This window comes from Bos taurus, chromosome 9 (assembly GCF_002263795.3).
Source record: "Bos taurus isolate L1 Dominette 01449 registration number 42190680 breed Hereford chromosome 9, ARS-UCD2.0, whole genome shotgun sequence".
NCBI lineage: Eukaryota > Metazoa > Chordata > Mammalia > Artiodactyla > Bovidae > Bos > Bos taurus.
This window is the reverse complement of record NC_037336.1, coordinates 60,439,531-60,457,231: the sequence shown is the minus strand read 5'-3', so window position 1 is coordinate 60,457,231 and position 17,701 is coordinate 60,439,531. Positions and strand designations below refer to the sequence as shown.

At 39.5% G+C, this 17,701-nt stretch overlaps 1 protein-coding gene across 2 annotated transcripts in view; it reads right to left on the bottom strand.

Annotated features, from left to right (window-relative positions):
- Positions 1-17,701, bottom strand: part of MDN1 (midasin AAA ATPase 1) — a 140,144-nt gene that overhangs the window by 93,178 nt on the left and 29,265 nt on the right. For both annotated transcript variants that reach the window (XM_005210876.5, NM_001206168.3), the window contains exons 11-19: positions 17,135-17,216; positions 14,024-14,119; positions 12,240-12,352; positions 10,660-10,808; positions 9,955-10,015; positions 3,633-3,844; positions 2,991-3,094; positions 1,219-1,363; positions 616-712 (exon numbers count right to left, since the gene is read on the bottom strand). In XM_005210876.5, coding sequence (XP_005210933.2) covers positions 616-712; positions 1,219-1,363; positions 2,991-3,094; positions 3,633-3,844; positions 9,955-10,015; positions 10,660-10,808; positions 12,240-12,352; positions 14,024-14,119; positions 17,135-17,216 — 1,059 coding nt within the window. The remainder of the gene's footprint in view (positions 1-615; positions 713-1,218; positions 1,364-2,990; positions 3,095-3,632; positions 3,845-9,954; positions 10,016-10,659; positions 10,809-12,239; positions 12,353-14,023; positions 14,120-17,134; positions 17,217-17,701) is intronic.

Below are 17,701 nucleotides of genomic sequence, written 5' to 3'. Positions count from 1 at the left end.
ATACAACTCATGGTTGATAAAATTTGCCCAGGTTTTTATTATATTATTACTATTTTATTATTTTATAACGTGGGAAGAGATTTAATAAAGTTTTAACACTATTTTAAAACTCAGATTCAACAGAAGGTTACCAACAACAAGCTCATGTATCTTTTCCCAGTGCTACACACAAATCTTTCCCCTGTTACTCAATGTTTAATGATGAAAACTGAAACTTAATGTCCTTTTACAAATCATTAGCCTGATCCAAAAGGACTCATCCTAAGATGCACGTTATATGAGATACTGTTATTTCCTTATATGAAGGTTTTCTAATAGCCAAAGGGCTAGTTGAAGAAGGAAAGATTTTTGTTTTCAACAATATCCATGAGTCATCAAATGGATTAACATTAAATGTCAAATTAACAACCCAAAGAAAAAATTCCCTAGTGTTCTGGAGTTTTCTGTATTCCTACCACCTATACAAAGAAAAACATGACAAATAAGATTCTTCTATCAGCAGTCAAGAAATTTCAAGCATTGTTATGAGGGTTGATTATGTTACTACTACCAATCAATAAATCAAGAGAACTTAATTTTAAAACTGTCTACAGGTACCAGGCCATGTCCCCTTACCTGTTTCTTATTCCTGGTGGGAGATTTCTTTTGCCTACATCAGTTGCTGGATTCATACATGCAAATAAACGGAAGTCGGGGTGACGAACCAGTGGTTCTGTTAAAAGAAAACTATAACTTCTCAATAACTTGTAACAGTAAGTGATGGGGGGAGACTAACTCCACTGAGCCCCCGGGTGAATCACTCTGTCTCAAGGCTCAGCAAGGGTGGTACTACTGGCTGCTCAACCATCTCTGCCTTTGATGAAACCCCGCTGAAATCAGTTTCCACATCTATGTATACAACCTAATTTTAAGCTGCCATTCCACCATCTCTTATGGTGTGGCTGTCCATGCTATTTATGTTTCATCACCTACTCACCAGTGTGTATTTTGTCATTGAGTGAGCATGCTTTATTACCCACTATCCAAATGCTTTGACAAATTATTTTATTTTTTTCATTCCTGTAACACTTAACAGTAAGACTCTGCATAAAATTACTATCTACAGAATAAATAAATCACACTGAGAGGCCCATGCAATCTGCCTAACTGAAAGAACACTACTTTAAAGAGGTCAAAAGGCCTCGCGTCAAGTCCAGCACCAGGAGGATCAAGAGCTACCTGTGTCTCCTCGATCCAGCAACACCAGGGAGCCAGAGGAGCCTTCAAGTAAACCACTCAGACATTCTAAAGTTTCTGGAGCAGCCAGGTTAATCTCATCCAACAAAATCCACTCTCCTCTCTTCACGGCCTGAGCTAATGTACCCTAGAAGATGAAATTAAATGTCAGGGATCCATTTCAGATGCAGACATACTCACCAACAGCAGTTATGAGAGCAGGGTTAGAGCAGAGGCAGGGGCAAACTGCTCCTGCCTGATGAGCTTATGCCTTGATGCCAATGGTGCCAACTGGCTGCCAGAGCAAAGGTCAAGCTAACTTTTTTCAAATGTCCAAAAAGGTCAAAGAAATATCTTTGAGCCTAAGAGTAAGATGCAATAAACTAGACCACTGCATTATATGGGTGGTGAGGTAAATAAAAACCTACAATGTATTCAGATGTTTAAAAGCATCCAAATGGCTACAAAAGCAACCCAAATAAACACAGGGTGAGGCTATAAGTAAGTACACCAAGAAAAGATAAATGACCAAGAGTGTGCAGTACTTATAATAGAACCTTCACAGTTTCTGAAGAATGTCAAAATGAACCTCTCCTGATTTTATCTCTTGAAGTTCTATTTTCAAAAGCACTGAAAAATAAACCTTATAATCCATTCAACTGACATATCAGAAACTGAACTGTTTTAGTGTTATTTAAGTGCTTTATACTTTTGCTTTCACAGTGATCCTAATAAAGAATCTTCTGTAAGTTAAAAAAAAAAAAAAAACAGACCAAATGTACGGAACTTCAGTGTGATGCCAAGTCATGAAATAGGTATAAACCCTATTTTGACAGCACTTGATAATTTCATTGGTTATTTTAGAAACAATTATAATAAGATGAAGTGCTGATGTCTAAATTCTCCACAACAGATATATGGTTGAGGGACCTCTCTCTCATTAAGACATCATCTCAAGTAAGATTCTTGCATCACCCTTAGGGTGAGAGGTCTGAAGACTATCGCGATTTTCTTTAATAAAAATATAAAAAAAACTTTAAGTCACAAATATTCAATTACACTGATCCTGCAAGGTCACAGGACAGAAAATAGTACAACTACTCATGCACTGAAATAAAAAATGTAGCCCCACTTGAATGGATCCAAATCCACCTCCCACCCACAAATACAAACACAGCTACAAAACAATAAAAATTCACGAATTATCCTCAACTGCATCTTACAAAATAATAACAACAGTGCTCATGAACACTACAATTTTGGGCTTCCCTGGGGGCTCTGTGGAGAAGAGTCTGCCTGCCAATGCAGGAGACACGGGTTTGATCCCTGACCCGGGAAGATCCCACATGCCACAGAGCAACTAAGCCCTTGCACCGTAAGTACTGAGCCTGCGCTCTAGAGCCTGGGAGCCACAGCAACCAAGGCCTTGCAGCTATAGCTTGTGCCCCACAGCAAGAGAGGCACCACAATGTGGAGCCCGAGCACTGCATCTAGAGAGGAGCCCCCATCACTGCGACTCGAGAAAAGCCCGGGCAGCAGTGAAGGTCCAGCACAGCCAAAATTAATTAAAATCTTAAATTATATAAAAAAGACTTTATCACATCTACAAAAAGACATTTAACCCCCTCTCAGAGAATTCTTTCATTAAGTGTTTACTGTTCTAAACAACAAGCCCTAAAATGTCAACATGAAGAGAAGACAGAACAGTAGCCTCTTTAACCTGCATTTTGCATCAAATCAACATTCCCTTAACCTAAACAATCAAAGCAAAATACCTCTACAAATGCAAACAATAGGGCATTCTCAGTCATTTTCATCTGTTGTTGGGCATGGTTGAGTCTAAGACCAAATGCTTCCCACTTCTCTTTTAGTAGTGACCCTAGAGAAGAATAAAGACAAGAATAAAAAATATATTTTGCGTCATAATATATATAAAACTTAAAACACCAGATAATTAACAAAACACACACAAAAACCACATCTTAGACATGTAAAAAATTAAGTCCAAATGCTTACACAATTCCAACCATATGCAGCCACTGTACTAGCCACTTCATTTATATGCATATGCATTAGAGAACTCATTTATTCTCACTATTCCCACTTTATAGATGAGAAAGTAAAGACTAAGCCACCAAAAGCCCCATTTACGTGGAATCCAGTTTTCTGGAAATAACCTCTTCTAAGCATATGTGACTTACTGACCACTAAGTGGTACTTGTACATCAACACCACCAACCACTGACTTTTATAGAAATCTTGCTGAATCCCAGGAGCAACAATACTTTAGAATTAGTCATATCAGCCCTAAGTCTCAGCAATCCCTAGTTTTGCATCATTCTGCCCCAAACTCCTCCTAATTCTGCTCGCTAGACTCCAGCCATGACCTCCTACCGGCAGCCTGGGCTGCCACCTACCAGGCTCACTCTCTGCCCCAGCCTTGTTGACAGCCGACTTGTGCACATGCTGCATTAGCTTCAGGAGATCTTGCCACCGTTTCTGCCTGTAACACGTCTGAATGTGTCCCAAGAACGTAAAGTTCTGCTTCTTCGAAAATGTCTGAACAAAGAGTTCTTCAAATGCCTCCCGTAAAGGCAGCCAAATAAGCTTATGGTCCACTGGCTTGTAACTGAAACAAAAGGCAGATATGTGATTCACAAACTTCTGAAGCTAACAGAAACCAGGAGGCATACCTAAGAAAACAGGAATAGGTGTAAGATTTCTTCTACATCAAAATCAGAAACAATAGCAAAATACTTAAAATCTATGTTAAAGTTTTAAATTATGATCTATTTTTTCCCCATGTTGTTTGAAGGGTCTATGCTAAAGGTAATCATTAGATAACCAAATTATGAAAAAATCTGAAATTCTAAACTGGGTAGTGAGAGGCATGTCATTTATTCTACTAACACATTTAAATAATCATCATGTATATTTAATGATAAACCATATTTTATTAAGAGTGACCAAAATGTTTTTGAGATATTTTAGGAAAAAATATAACATCCGAAATTGATTTACTTAAGCATCTTGTACTTACTTTAACATCATGCCTTGTCAATGGTGGGGTGGAGGAAGAGACTGCTCCCAAAGATATTAAAAATTGGGGGAAGGGGACAGTAAAAAAAAAATTTTTTTAGATGTTGCAATGGTTTGTGACCCTCCAAGGCTTAACTATTTATTTCTGAGTATTAAGATTCTCTTTTATTTCTTAGCATTTTATTTTTCTGGTTGGGGAATTAGGGAATTAATTCATTTAAATTAAAATTTAATTTACTACTGGGGGTGGGGAGAGGTTAATAAGAGTCAAGAAACACTGCTCTGGCTAGATTTAAGATAAGTTGCCCAAGCAGCACTAATCATTCTGGAAGATTAGACAAGATCAAGCGTACAACTTTCTTCAGCCTAGGATACTAAATACTACAATTCAAGGATGATAACCTCAATTTTATTTCCAAGAAATATAATTTGAGAACCGAAACAGTATCAAAATGTTTTGAAACAAGCAAGTACAATTGGAGAATCATGGATACTATTTACTCACTGGCCTAAGGAGGAACAACGAGACAAGCGAAACCCAGTGCCCTGAAACTGAGCATCTACATGGAAGAGTCCGATTTCAGAGAAAGTATGACAACTTCACGAACTTAACTTCGCTTCCCAGCAAGCACTGACCCATTAATTAGTAAAAACATTCCTTTACTCCATTCATTCCACTGAGATTTACTGTGCACCTCTAGGGTTCGGCACTGAGTAAACAAGACCCACCAGCTCTTGCCCCTCAGGAGCTTACAATCTAACCAAAAAGACAGTAGAGGAAGATACCTACTGGTATAAAATATCCAGTAGAAACTGGTATGCCAGTAGATAAAATGAAAGCAAAGGGGGTGAAAGAAGAATTTTAGTACTTTAGCTGTGATGGTCAGAGGAAGCTGTGTTAAAGATAGGAATTTGAAGGCAATCAAACAAAAAAGGGTTTGGCTAAGTAAATACCCCTGGGTGGCAGGGGAGGTGACAGAGGAAACAGAAACACGGAGGGGAGTGTGGTTGGCAAGGCAGCAGAGCTGAAGGAAGGATAGGGAGAAGTGTCCTGGAGAGGTGGTGAAGGGTTTGTAGTATTTCCACATGGACTGAAGTCAGGGAGGAAGACAGTGATGTAATCTGATCACACTATCACATAATCACATCCATCTACCAAATGGAAGAGAGGCTGGAGGAGAAGGAAAGATGAAAGCCCTACACTGGACTAGGCAGAGGACGATGAGCCAGAATGTCAGCAGCGGAATGTTGAGAAATTAAGCAAAATACAAATGTTTTTTAAATAAAATAGCTAGTCTTAAAGATGAGGGAATAAATGGGATCCAAAGCTAACTGAGGCAGCAGAGTAATGATTAAGAAGGTAGATGCTCAGGCAGACTGCTGGGTTCAAGTCACAGACTAGCCATTACTTTGAACAAGGCACTTAATCCTTGTGAGCCTCAGGTCCCTTGTGTATAAATGGGAATAATGAACAGGTTGTTAAGATGGCTGAGTGAGTAAACAGGTAAAAACTCAAAAGAGTGCCTGGCACAGGGATGCCATTGAAGAGCAACCTGTTACTATAACTAGTAACTAGCTCAGTGAACTGAATTCATGAAAGAAATGGCTTTATATTTCACATTAGTCTGGGCTCCTTAAGAAAAAAGCTTGTTCATTTAAAACTGAAGGCATATTGGCTGGTTAAGTTAATAAATGCTTCAAATGATGGCGAAAATGAACATACATATATATAGCTTGCTGAAAATAAAAATAAAAATTAACTAAAACACTCAATGGAAACCAACCTGTCACAGGGCGAACTGATGAATCAAACTATGAACTGAGACTAGAGTTTCCAAGCTATCTTTTGAAAGGACGCCTCAGGAGCAACCTGAAGGCCAAGAGAAGGAAATCTAGACCACCTGGTCCTCGTGGACAGTCACTCAGGGTCTACCTGCTACATACATGATACATGGAGACCACAAACAAGATTCACTTGAAAATGACTAGAACAAAAGAAAATGACACTCCAAAATGACCATACATGAAAGAACACCAAGTGCAAAAGAAACATGAAACAGCACGTGATGAGCAACTAAGAAGCAAACCCTTCACCTCATTCGGGATCCGGATTCTGAGTCTGAGAACAGGCACTTGTGCCCTGCTGTCTCCCGTGCTGTTTCCTTCATGGACGATGCTTACTTGAGGGGCTTAGAGGAGAATGCAGGTTGGCCATTTTATTTCTATTTCTGTAAGATCTTTAATTTTCCTCTCATTTCTCCTTTCCATCATTGTTGACTTCTCCAAGGACCCCTCCCCGTCTCTCTATACCTGTTTCTCCTTCAGAGGCTGCCCCTCCCAACTCCATTTCCAGAACTGTGAACCTGTGTTCTGTGTTTTGCCATTTAGTGCAGACTTTCATTTTCTGGAATGGTTTTATCTGCTTCATCTAAGTCCTCTGTATCATCCACTCTTTTCTACAGTCTCATAGGCTCTCTCCAGCCCAATGCTGTTGGAATTTGGTTTACTGCTCTACTCCCAGGTAACCTGTAGGTCTCTGTGCTATTTACCAGAATCTACTTTAATCAGAATGACAAAAATGAGTTAAAAGTGAGGGGAAAGATATACCACACTAACAGTAATCAAAAAAGTAAGTAGGTACATATGCAAACAAAACTCACAGGCAATCTGCAGGAATGCAGCTCAAGTGCCTGATGGCCTTGAAGGCCTTATTCTTACAATATGTATTTATCCTTAATTACAACTTCTCAAAAAACCAGTCAAAAGGATCCAGATTTGCAAGTCAGACTAATTAGGACTATAAATTTCTTTTCTCTTTCACCATAGTATTTGGTAAATGCAAAATATGTTTAATAAACAAATTATTAATACAAAACATAAAACCAGTTTCATAGTTAGATAAAACTAACCACACCTTTCCAAAATAGAACTATGAAGCTTTCTATACCCCTTCTCCCTACCCACTCCTTTGTCTTCCATACCCTTGCCTTTTAATAAAATCATTTTTGCTTCAAATTGTATACACAAAGACTCTTAAGCAGTCATTCATACATCTAAGATATATATTAAAAGATGTGATTTACACACCACTTGCAGTTATACAAAAGGACAGAAAACAAGGCATACTTACAGCCATACAAAAACTGAATTGTATCTAACTTTTCTTTTGATTACTGATGCTAACTTACTAACAAGTTAGCACCAAAAATAAAATTCCAGTTACCACATTCTAATTTTAGCCTTTTGTATTATCAATTACATCAGGGCACAATGTGTATTCCCTACATTTAAAACTACTTGCATTTAAAAAAAAAAGGAATTAAAGAAGAAAACACTATTTGCAATGGCTGATATAACACTACAAAGTCTTAAATGAGACCGATACAGCCTATGTTTAATTAGTACAAGAACAATGCCATCTGTGTTAGCTATACTTAACTGCAGGGCATTACAGAATACAGAGTAGAAACAGATAGTAGTACAGACATACTTGGAGAAGGAAATGGCAACCCACTCCAGTATTCTTGCCTGGAAAATCTCATGGACAGAGGAGCCTGGCCGGTGACAGTCCAGGGGGTTGCTAAGAGTTGGACATGACTGAGCAACTAAACAACAACGACAGACATACTAGTTAAATAACAAACTCCATTTATTACTAAGAACACACTGCAAGTACCACAACGAGGGATAGGAGAGACTGTCAATTAACTGAACAGAAGAAATATAAAGCAAAGTAGAAAAGACCACTGAGGAAAAACAGAGTAAAAGAAGAACTGGGGTAAGAGAGGTTAAGTCTCAGCTGACAGATTTTAAGACAGTATAGAAATTTAAAATATAACATCAAGGTACGTGTAGAGCAGAATTTAAGGGTCCAGAGGGTAAGAAAATGAAAAGCACAAAAGGAAGCAGGATTCCACACTGGCACTCCACCCAGAGCAGGAAGGGATAGAGACTGGTAAAAGCAAAAGTAAAAATAATGCTACAGTGTAAGGTGTCCTTAAAAAAAAATGAGTAAATAAAGAACTTCTCGTAGACATCATAAAGAGAAAAAAGAACAATAACTTCTATTGTTCTATGCTTTTAAAGATTTATGCAAGCAACTGTTTAGAATTAATGGGACAGTTCCTAGTATCATTCAACATAAGGTATGCCAATAGCATCTATCAGTTTTACAGCCTTCAGCACACATTAAAATTGTTCAAAAACTAACATATTCAAAAGCATCAAAAGGAAGAAGGGCATTTAGTTGACCACAGTGATGTTCCATTTAACCAAGTGGAGGCTACTTAACCTTTCAAAGATAAACAAATTGCAGGAGAGTCTTGCTTGAAGGCAGCATAACTCAAGAACATACTCCAGATAAATATTACTTAACTGCATTCAGTTCAGTTCAGTTGCTCAGTAGTGTCCAACTCTTTGCGACCCCACGGACTACAGCACACCAGGCTTCCCTGTCCATCACCAACTCCCGGAACTTGCTTAAACTCATGTCCATAGAATCAGTGATGCCATCCAACCATCTCATCCTTTGTCGTCCCCTTCTCCTCCCGCCTTCAATCTTTCCCAGCATCAGGGTCTTTCCAAATAAGTCAGTTCTTCGCATCAGGTAGACAATGTTTTGGAATTTCAGCTTCAGCCTCAGCCCTTCCAATGAATATTCAGGACTGATTTCCTTTAGGATGGACTGGTTGGATCTCCTTGCTCTTCAAGGGACTCCCAAGAGTCTTCTCCAATATCACAGTTCAAAAGCATCAATTCTTTGGCACTCAGCTTTCTTAAAGTCCAACTCTCACATCCATACATGTCTACTGGAAAAACCACAGCTTTGACTAGACAATCTCTGTCTATCAATCTCTGCTTATTGATATGCTGTCATATGGTCAAAACTTTTCTTCCAAGGAGCAAGCTTTTTTAATTTCATGGCTGCTGTCACCATCTGCAGTGATTTTGGAGCCCAAAAAATAAAGTCTGTTACTGTTTCCATTGTTTCCCATCTATTTGCCATGAAGGGATGGGACCTGATGCCATGATCTTAGCTTTCTGAATGCTGAGTTTTAAGCCAACTTTTTCACTCTCTTTTCACTTTCATCAAGAGGCTCTTTAGTTGTTCATTTTCTGCCATAAGGGTGGCGTCATCTGCATATCTGAGGTTATTGATATTTCTCCCAGCAATCTTGATTCCAGCTTGTGCTTCATCCAGCCCAGCATTTCGCATGATGTACCCTGCATATAGGTTAAATAAGCAGGTTGACAGTATGCAGCCTTGACGTACTTCTTTCCCGACTTGGAACCAGTTTGTTGTTTCATGTCCAGTTCTAACTGTTACTTCTTGACCTGTATACAGATTTCTCAGGAGGCAGGTCAGGTGCTCTGGTATTCCCATCTCTTTAAAAATTTTCCATAGTTTGTTGTGATACACAGTTGACTGCATACTCACCTTTATATTCCAGCCCCCACCCCACACCCTCAGCAGGATCTCTGAGAGCAAGAACCTCAAGAATTCTTTAAAATGAAAAGAAACATCTACATACCCCAAGAGTCCCTTAATAAACCCTAATAAATATCCTGCTGGGGTAGGCACAGGGGGCAAGTTGTTGAACATTCTTCCAAGGTTAGTATTAAGCTTAATAGGAAAGAAGTGTTTCTTACCTCAAGCAGTGAACACAAAACAACAAGAAAAAGGTTTAAAACCATACTTACCCTCCCAGCAAATCTGCAGTGTCACTTTGCTGATTCATATTGACAACTCTCAAACGGTGGCCTTTAAGAAAAAAAGGGTATAAAGAGTTATTCTGAAAATGTAAAGACTGACAATACCCACTGTGATCCGATGTGCGGACATGGGTATGGGCAAATCTTTTAATGTGCACTTCCTCTGACCCCTCATTTTATTTTTAGAATCTTGACTGTTCAAAATTTTAACCTAACCCAGAGAGAATGAAAGAGTCACTGCTCTAGCATCGGGTAACTGAAAACAACAACAACAAAATCCTTCAGTAAGTCAATGTCTATGAATTAGAACTAAATAAATATCTAGTGTGAAATATTAATTTAGACATCAGAACAGGAATGAGGCAGTTCTGTTTTTAAAGATGGCCAATGTGCTTAACTAAACACAATACAGGGAAGGATCCCATCTGTTTCAAAACAAAACCAAAGCACTATGTATGTGCAGGCCATAGATTAGAACTGAAAAAAATTAATACCAACATGTTAATAGTTATTTCCAGGGAGAGAGATTACATTGTTTCCAAGGAAAAAGATTCCAGTGCTTATCTCCAGGGGAAACAGAGCTGTGGCACTTTTTAAGTTCCAATATTCTTTGGACTCTAGTTTTTAAAAAGGCAGTCGTATGAAATGAAATGCCTATCGTCTAGGACAGACTGCATCCGCTCCAGGAGTTACCTGTAATGTGAGCCAAATACTGGACTGTGGAGGTTTTGCCTGTTCCAGTTTCTCCCACCAGCAACACAGGCTCCCCTTTGCTGACACATACTGCGAGCTGTTCGATAAGAACAGAGGATGGCCTCGTAGCAGCAAAGGTGAACTTTTCCCTGGGGAGGTGAAAGTACGTAAGCAGTTGGAGAGACAAGCTGCAAGCTTCTCTTAACGTTGTTCTGAGGAATCAGACTCGATAAACAAGACAACTCAAGAAAGGACTGTCTTCACATTGTATGGGATAGCTCACAACATAAGAATTGCAGAATTCATTCTATAAACATGGAGCATTTACATACCTAGTACTTCACTAGGCTCTAGAAATTCAAAACACCGACAAGATAAAACATCTGTACTACCTATGTCATCTTGGGCAAATTACTTAACCTCTCTTAGCCTTGGTTTCCTAACCTGTACAATCTGGACAACAACACTTACTAGTTGCAGTAAGTCCTCCACAAATTCATGTCCACCCAGTAGCTGTGAATGTGACCTTATTTGGGAAAAAGGTCTTTACAGGAATAAGATAAAAATCATACTGTATTGGACTTAAGGCCTGGTCTTAAATCCAATGGCCCGTGTTCTCATACAGAAAGAGAAATTTACAGACACAAAAAAGACACACAGGGAAGAAGGCCATAAGACAATGGAGTCAGATACTGAACTGAAGCAGCTACAAGGTAAGGAACACCAAGGACTAGTGCCCGCCATCAGAAGCCAGGAAGAGGCAAGAGCCTCCAGAGGGAACGTGGCCCTGCCAGCACCTGGACTTCAGCCTTCCAGCCTCCAGAACTGAGAAGAAATGTTTATGGCAAACCATCAAGTTTACGGCCCTAGAACCCACATGTCAAAGCGGGAGACACAAGAGACCCAGGTTTGGTTCCTGGGTCGGGAAGATTCCCTGGAGTAGGAAATGGCAACCTACTCCAGTATTCTTGCCTGGAGAACCCCATGGATAAAGGAGCCTGGCAGGCTATAGTCCATGGGGTTGAAAAGAGTCGGACATGACTAAAGCGACTTAGCATGCATGGATACATGAATCAAGTTTATGGTTAATTTGTGAGGTGAGTCCTAGGGCGCTAATAAACACATTAATTCATAGGATTACTATAGTCACATGCAAAAACATGCAAAACAGCACTTAGCACAATGTTAGGAATACAGCAAATATTTAGTAAATGGTTAACTAGGTATCAAAAACTTATACAATTCCAGCCTTCAAGGAATTAACAGACTAATTTAGGACCAAGCCTGCCTTCCAAGTGATGCTTACTTCACTTAATAAATAAATTACAATGAATAAAATCAAAGATACATCTTTGCTGGTCCCAAATCTCTAAGCACCCTCATCACCACCCTCCAGCTCCTAATATCCAGTTTCACAGGACACATTTTAGGAAATCACTGCTCCTTACCAGTCTAGCACACTGGAGAGATCACAGTTCAGACATGGGTTTTACTCAGAGAAAAGGGTCAGGACCAAATGCTCCTTGCGCCAAGTTCCCAATGACCCCACAGTGCTCAGCTCAGCTTGGAACCCTGATTACCTCTGTATGTGGACAGCCTCGCTTTGTTTTCGGAGAAGCCGCACTCGACCCACTTGCACATCAAGCTCGTTGATCACAATTTCTGGTTTGTAAAGTTGACAGAAGAATTCCACCTATGGGAGGGGAAAAGATTTACCTGAGTAAAATTCTGCATACTCTTCAAACACTTAAATCATGAGGCTTACTGTGCCACCTCTAGAAGCACTTTCGGCTTCCTATATAGGCAAGTTAGCGTTTAATTTTATTTTAAAATATTTTCCAAGTTTCTGTTTTTAAAAACATTGATTATGAATGTTCCCTAACACTACAATTTATTGATTCAAATATGCCTCTATCTACCTACATAAAGTGAACAGTCAAGAAAAGCTATACTCCTAAAAGATACTTCTAAAAAAATCAAAGTAATTTTTCTTCAGCTATGTTTTCTGCACAACAAACTGGAAAATTCTTCAAGAGATGGGACTACCAGACCACCTGACCTGCCTCCTGAGAAATCTGTATGCAGGTCAAGAAGCAACAGTTAAAACTGGACATGGAACAACAGACTGGTTCCAAATTGGGAGAGGAGTATGTCAAGGCTGCATATTGTCACCCTATTTATTTAACTTACATACAGAGTACATCTTGCGAAATGCTGGGCTGGATGAAGCACAAGCTGAAATCAAGATTGCTGGGAGAAATATCAATAACCTCGGATATGCAGATGACAGCACCTTTATGGCAGAAAGCGAAGAACTAAAGAGCCTCTTGATGAAAGTGAAAAGAGGAGAGTGAAAAAGTTGGCTTAAAACACATTAAAAAAGGTCACGGCATCCAGTCAAATCACTTCATGGCAAACAGATGGAAACAATGGAAACAGTGACAGACTTTATTTTGGGGGGATCTAAAATGATTGCAGATGGTGACTGCAGGCATGAAATTAAAAACGCTTGCTCCTTGGAAGAAAAGGTATTATCAACCTAGACAGCATATTAATAAGCAGAGACATTACTTTGCCAACAAAGGTCTGTCTAGTCAAAGCTATGGTTTTTCCAGTAGTCACATATGGGTGTGAGAGTTGGACTCGAAAGAAAGCTGAGCACCGAAGAAATGATGCTTCTGAACTGTGGTGTTGGACAAGACTCTTGAGAGTCCCTTGAACAGCAAGGAGATCCAACCAGACTATCCTAAAGGCAATCAGTCTTGAACATTCATTGGAAGGACTGAGGCTGAAGCTGAAACTCCAATACTTTGGCCACCTGATGCGAAGAACTGACTCACTAGAAACGACCCTGATGCTGGGAAGATTGAAGGTGGAAGGAGAAGGGGATGACAGAGGATGAGATGATTGGATGGCATCACTGACTTGATGGATATGAGTTTGAGCAAGCTCTAGGAGTTGGTGATGGAGAGGGAAGCCTGGTGTGCTGCAGCCCATGGGGTCACAAAGAGTCGGACACGACTAAGCGACCAAACTTAACTGAAGCTTTGAAAATGCGAAGGCTTATTAAAATATTTGCTAAGACATCGTTCCAGTCCTGAATCCAGAACATACATAATAACATGCTCCTTAAACACTGGAAAATAAGGCGCACATGTGAGAAAGAATACAAGGCAGCTCACTTTAAGAATGTGGACCACAGGGAGAACTACTTATCCAAGAGACAGTGAGTTTTATGTCCATGAGAGGCAGCAATGAAACGTCCAACTTTGCAAAAGCTTTTCTAGGTAAGGGCCAGAGACCAGCAAGTAAGCTAAATAACCCAACTTCCTTTCAAGAGGGAAGTAGAAATAGCACTACATACCTTTTTCTTGGAAATGTTCAATTTGCTTCCAATGACTTCTGCCATTTTCAGTTTGCTCGTCTGCTTAGAAAGCATTGCTGTGAAACAGTCCAGAGCCTATTAAAATAACCAAGGCAAATAGCAATTGACTTCTTAAATAATACATTAATGACAGAGCACTGCAGTCCAGGCCACAAAAGGAAGGAATATAAAATCTAGCAGGAACATTTCTGCAAGAAAGACTAAAAGGAGAGTACAAATAAGGTACCAACCCTAGACTTAAAGATGTTACCACAACAGAGACAAGACTCCAAAAATGTTAAGGCTTTATTATCAAAATATTGGTTAATTAGGAAAACACACACATGCAGCCCTGAGTTTGCAAATGTAAAATTCAGGCAAAAATAGCAATTAGCATTAATCCCTGGTTAGTAGTGTAGATTCTATAGTGGAAAATGATTCTCAGACAGTGGAGATAACACCAAAAGATTACTTCTGAGCTGTAAAGGGAAATTCTTGGTGTGCAATCAAGGAATACTGTCATTACCCTAACCCAGTACTTAGCCACTACTGAGAAGCCAAGATACATGTCTTCTGCTGTAATAAGAATTTATCTGCTGTTTGTCCCTAACTCCTACACAGCCTTTCAAAAATTCTGAATCACCAGGACTAAGGAGTATCTTCTGTTATTCACTAGAGTCCTCATGGGCCCTACTGGGTTTATTATACTAAGCAAGGTAACTCCAGATGAGCCCTTACTTAGTTTATCAGAGGAAATGGCCAGGCCAGAAAGACCAAGCACGAACAGGAGAATTGAAACTTCCATCCCCAACACTTGGAGAAGGTAGAGGGGCTGGTGGACAACACGATGTATGATGAAGGTGGCACTCCCTGCCTCCAAAGATGTGCCTGTGTTCAGATTCCTGAAGTCTTGCCCTATGCGTCTCTTTGACTGTTCCTGAATAATATTTTTAATAATAAAACTGTAGTCTGTACGGTAAGTACAGAGCTTCCAAAGAATTCTATGAGACAATCACTGTACCTGAGAAGTTTGTAGGAACCCCTGAATTTACAGCTGATTGGTCCTAAGTGTGGGTGGGCCTCCAATACTTGCGGCTGGAGTCCAAAGTGGGGTGGTCTTGTGGAGGACTGAGTCCCTGAACCTGTGTGGTCTACACTAACTCCAGGTAGTAAGTATCAGAACTGGACTGAATTGCAAGACACCACTTGGTGTCAAAACAGAGAAGCAGCAACCAGATAAAGCCAAAAGGTGAAACGTTCTGTAAAACAACTGGCCTGATCTCTTCAACAAGGTAGTATGGGGTTTTTATGAGGGGCTGGCGGGCATGGCTCTAATACAGTAAAAGAGTTCTTAATTCCATATGCATAGACAAAGATGTACAAGGAGATATACCAATGTATTAATAGTACAGGGGAATCTCTGAATGGGAGAATATTTTTTACCGTTTTCCCATATTTTCTCATTTTTACTTCTATATTAAAAAAATGTTGTTGTTGTTTAGTCGCTAAGTAGTGTCCAATTCTTTTGTGACTTCATGGACTAAAGCCCAGCAGGCTCCTCTGTCCATGGGACTTCCCAGGCAAGAATACTAGAATGGACTGCCACTTCCTTCTCCAGGGAATCTTCCCGCCCCAGGATCGAACCCGTGTCTCCTGCACTGGCACGAAGATTCTTGACCACTGAGCCACCAGGGAAGCCCATATTAATAAAATACTTGTACACAAATGTTCACAGCAGCATTATTCACAACAGGTGAAAACAACCCAAATATCCATTAACGTATGAGTGAATAAACAAAATGTGGTATATCAATACAATGAAATGTTACTCAGCCATAACGAGAATGAAGTACTGATTCATGCTACAACATGGATTAACCAAGAGAATATGCTGAGTGAAAGAAGATAAAAGGGTCACCTAAAGTATGATTTCATTTATATGAAATGTCCAGAATAAGCAAATCTATAGACAGGAGGTAGATTAGTGATTGTCAGAGGCTGCAGAGAGAAGAAAAATAGGCATGATGGTTGATGGTTACAAGGTTTCTTTTTGAGGTGATGAAAATGTTCTAGAATTACTTAGTGGTGATGTGGCATAATTCTGTAAATACACTAAAATACACTCAATTGTACACCTTAAAAGAGTGAATTTTATGGGTTCACACACACACACACACACACACACACACTATAACATTCTAAAATAGAGACTAAAGAAGATCCTCCCCTTGCCAGTTTTATTTTAAAAGTACAGAACAAGATTATCTGTAGGAAGATGAAAAATGTAGGAGGATGGGAAGGAAATTTCACTGGACAGGAAGGAGATTAAAGGACTGATACACAGCACTTCAGGGTCTGGCTTGATTAAGTGTGTGCTCTGAATCAGGGTTCTTTCTACTCAAAGCAACTTCACCAGAGACACTGCTCACCAAAACAGGTCACTATCCTTTCCTCAATCCTAGCTGACAGACACGGTAACACTTTATAGTCAAAACGGGTCAATGTTTGAAGAGCCCAAAGATCTTCAGGCAGTACCACTTTTATTCTTAACCAGGTGGAAATACATCTCTGTTCTTATTGAATATGGCAGAGCTGTAATTCAACAGCGCTTCCCTCTTGCACAACACACTTTCCCCCCAGCCCAGCATACAAGAACAGACTTTAACCCACATACATTTCTCCGGACTAAAGTTAAAAAGGCCCTGCTGGGGCAAGTGGTGGGATCAGACAAATACAAATCTGTCAAACAGACTAAGAAATTATACATAGAAATTAATACTAAACATCTTAGAAACTCTTTTTGTTTTACAATAGTATTACCACCTGGGAGATTTTTCCCTTTCATTTAAGCTTTAATTTCAGCTTCTGTTTTACTCTATTTCAAACTAGACTTATTTGAAATTAGGGGTAACCCATTTCAACAGCCACAAAACATTTATCATGCTCACTTAGCTCTAAGACAACTTTAGTTCAGTTTTAACTAGCTAAGGATATACACAGTACCTACACCATAGAAAAACTTTCTGATAATAGTCAAGAGACAGAAAATAACAGTGGAAATTAGCAGCCTTGCAGAGCACGGAGAAAACAAGCAGGAAGACTATATCTTACCTCTTGAAAAATATTTAACGATGCTGATGAAGACAGACTGTCAAAGCTGTGGGCAATCCTATTACACCAATTAAGTAGATCCCTTTAAAAAAAAAAAGGTAAGAAATAAAAAAACACAGGTCAAAGATACCAAAGGTATCAGAGTTTACTTAGGTCTTGGAACGTCTGACCACAAAGACTCTCCCTTTTTCTGGCAACTGAATATAAACACTGTTAAGTCAGGAAAAAGTATAAGTGGATCCTTTTCTTACCTCTATCAGGAAGCAACCTATAATTCATTTCTCCCCCATCCATACCAGACAAGGTAGCAAGAGATAGGAGCAATTAACTCTCAGAGCAAACTTAAGGGGAGCTGCCCATTCCCAATTCTCACTTCTCAAAGAGCAAGTCAACCACTGCAAATGTAGCTCAAAGGAAGAAAGAGAATTTACTATATACAGCAAAACCCAAAAATCTTATTTAGGACCCCATTTGTCCCAAAAGGACATCCAGTGAAAAAACTATGTCAGTAGTTTTCCAACTTTTTCCACTATTTCCAACTTTTAGAGTTATTTGTTAAACCAATTA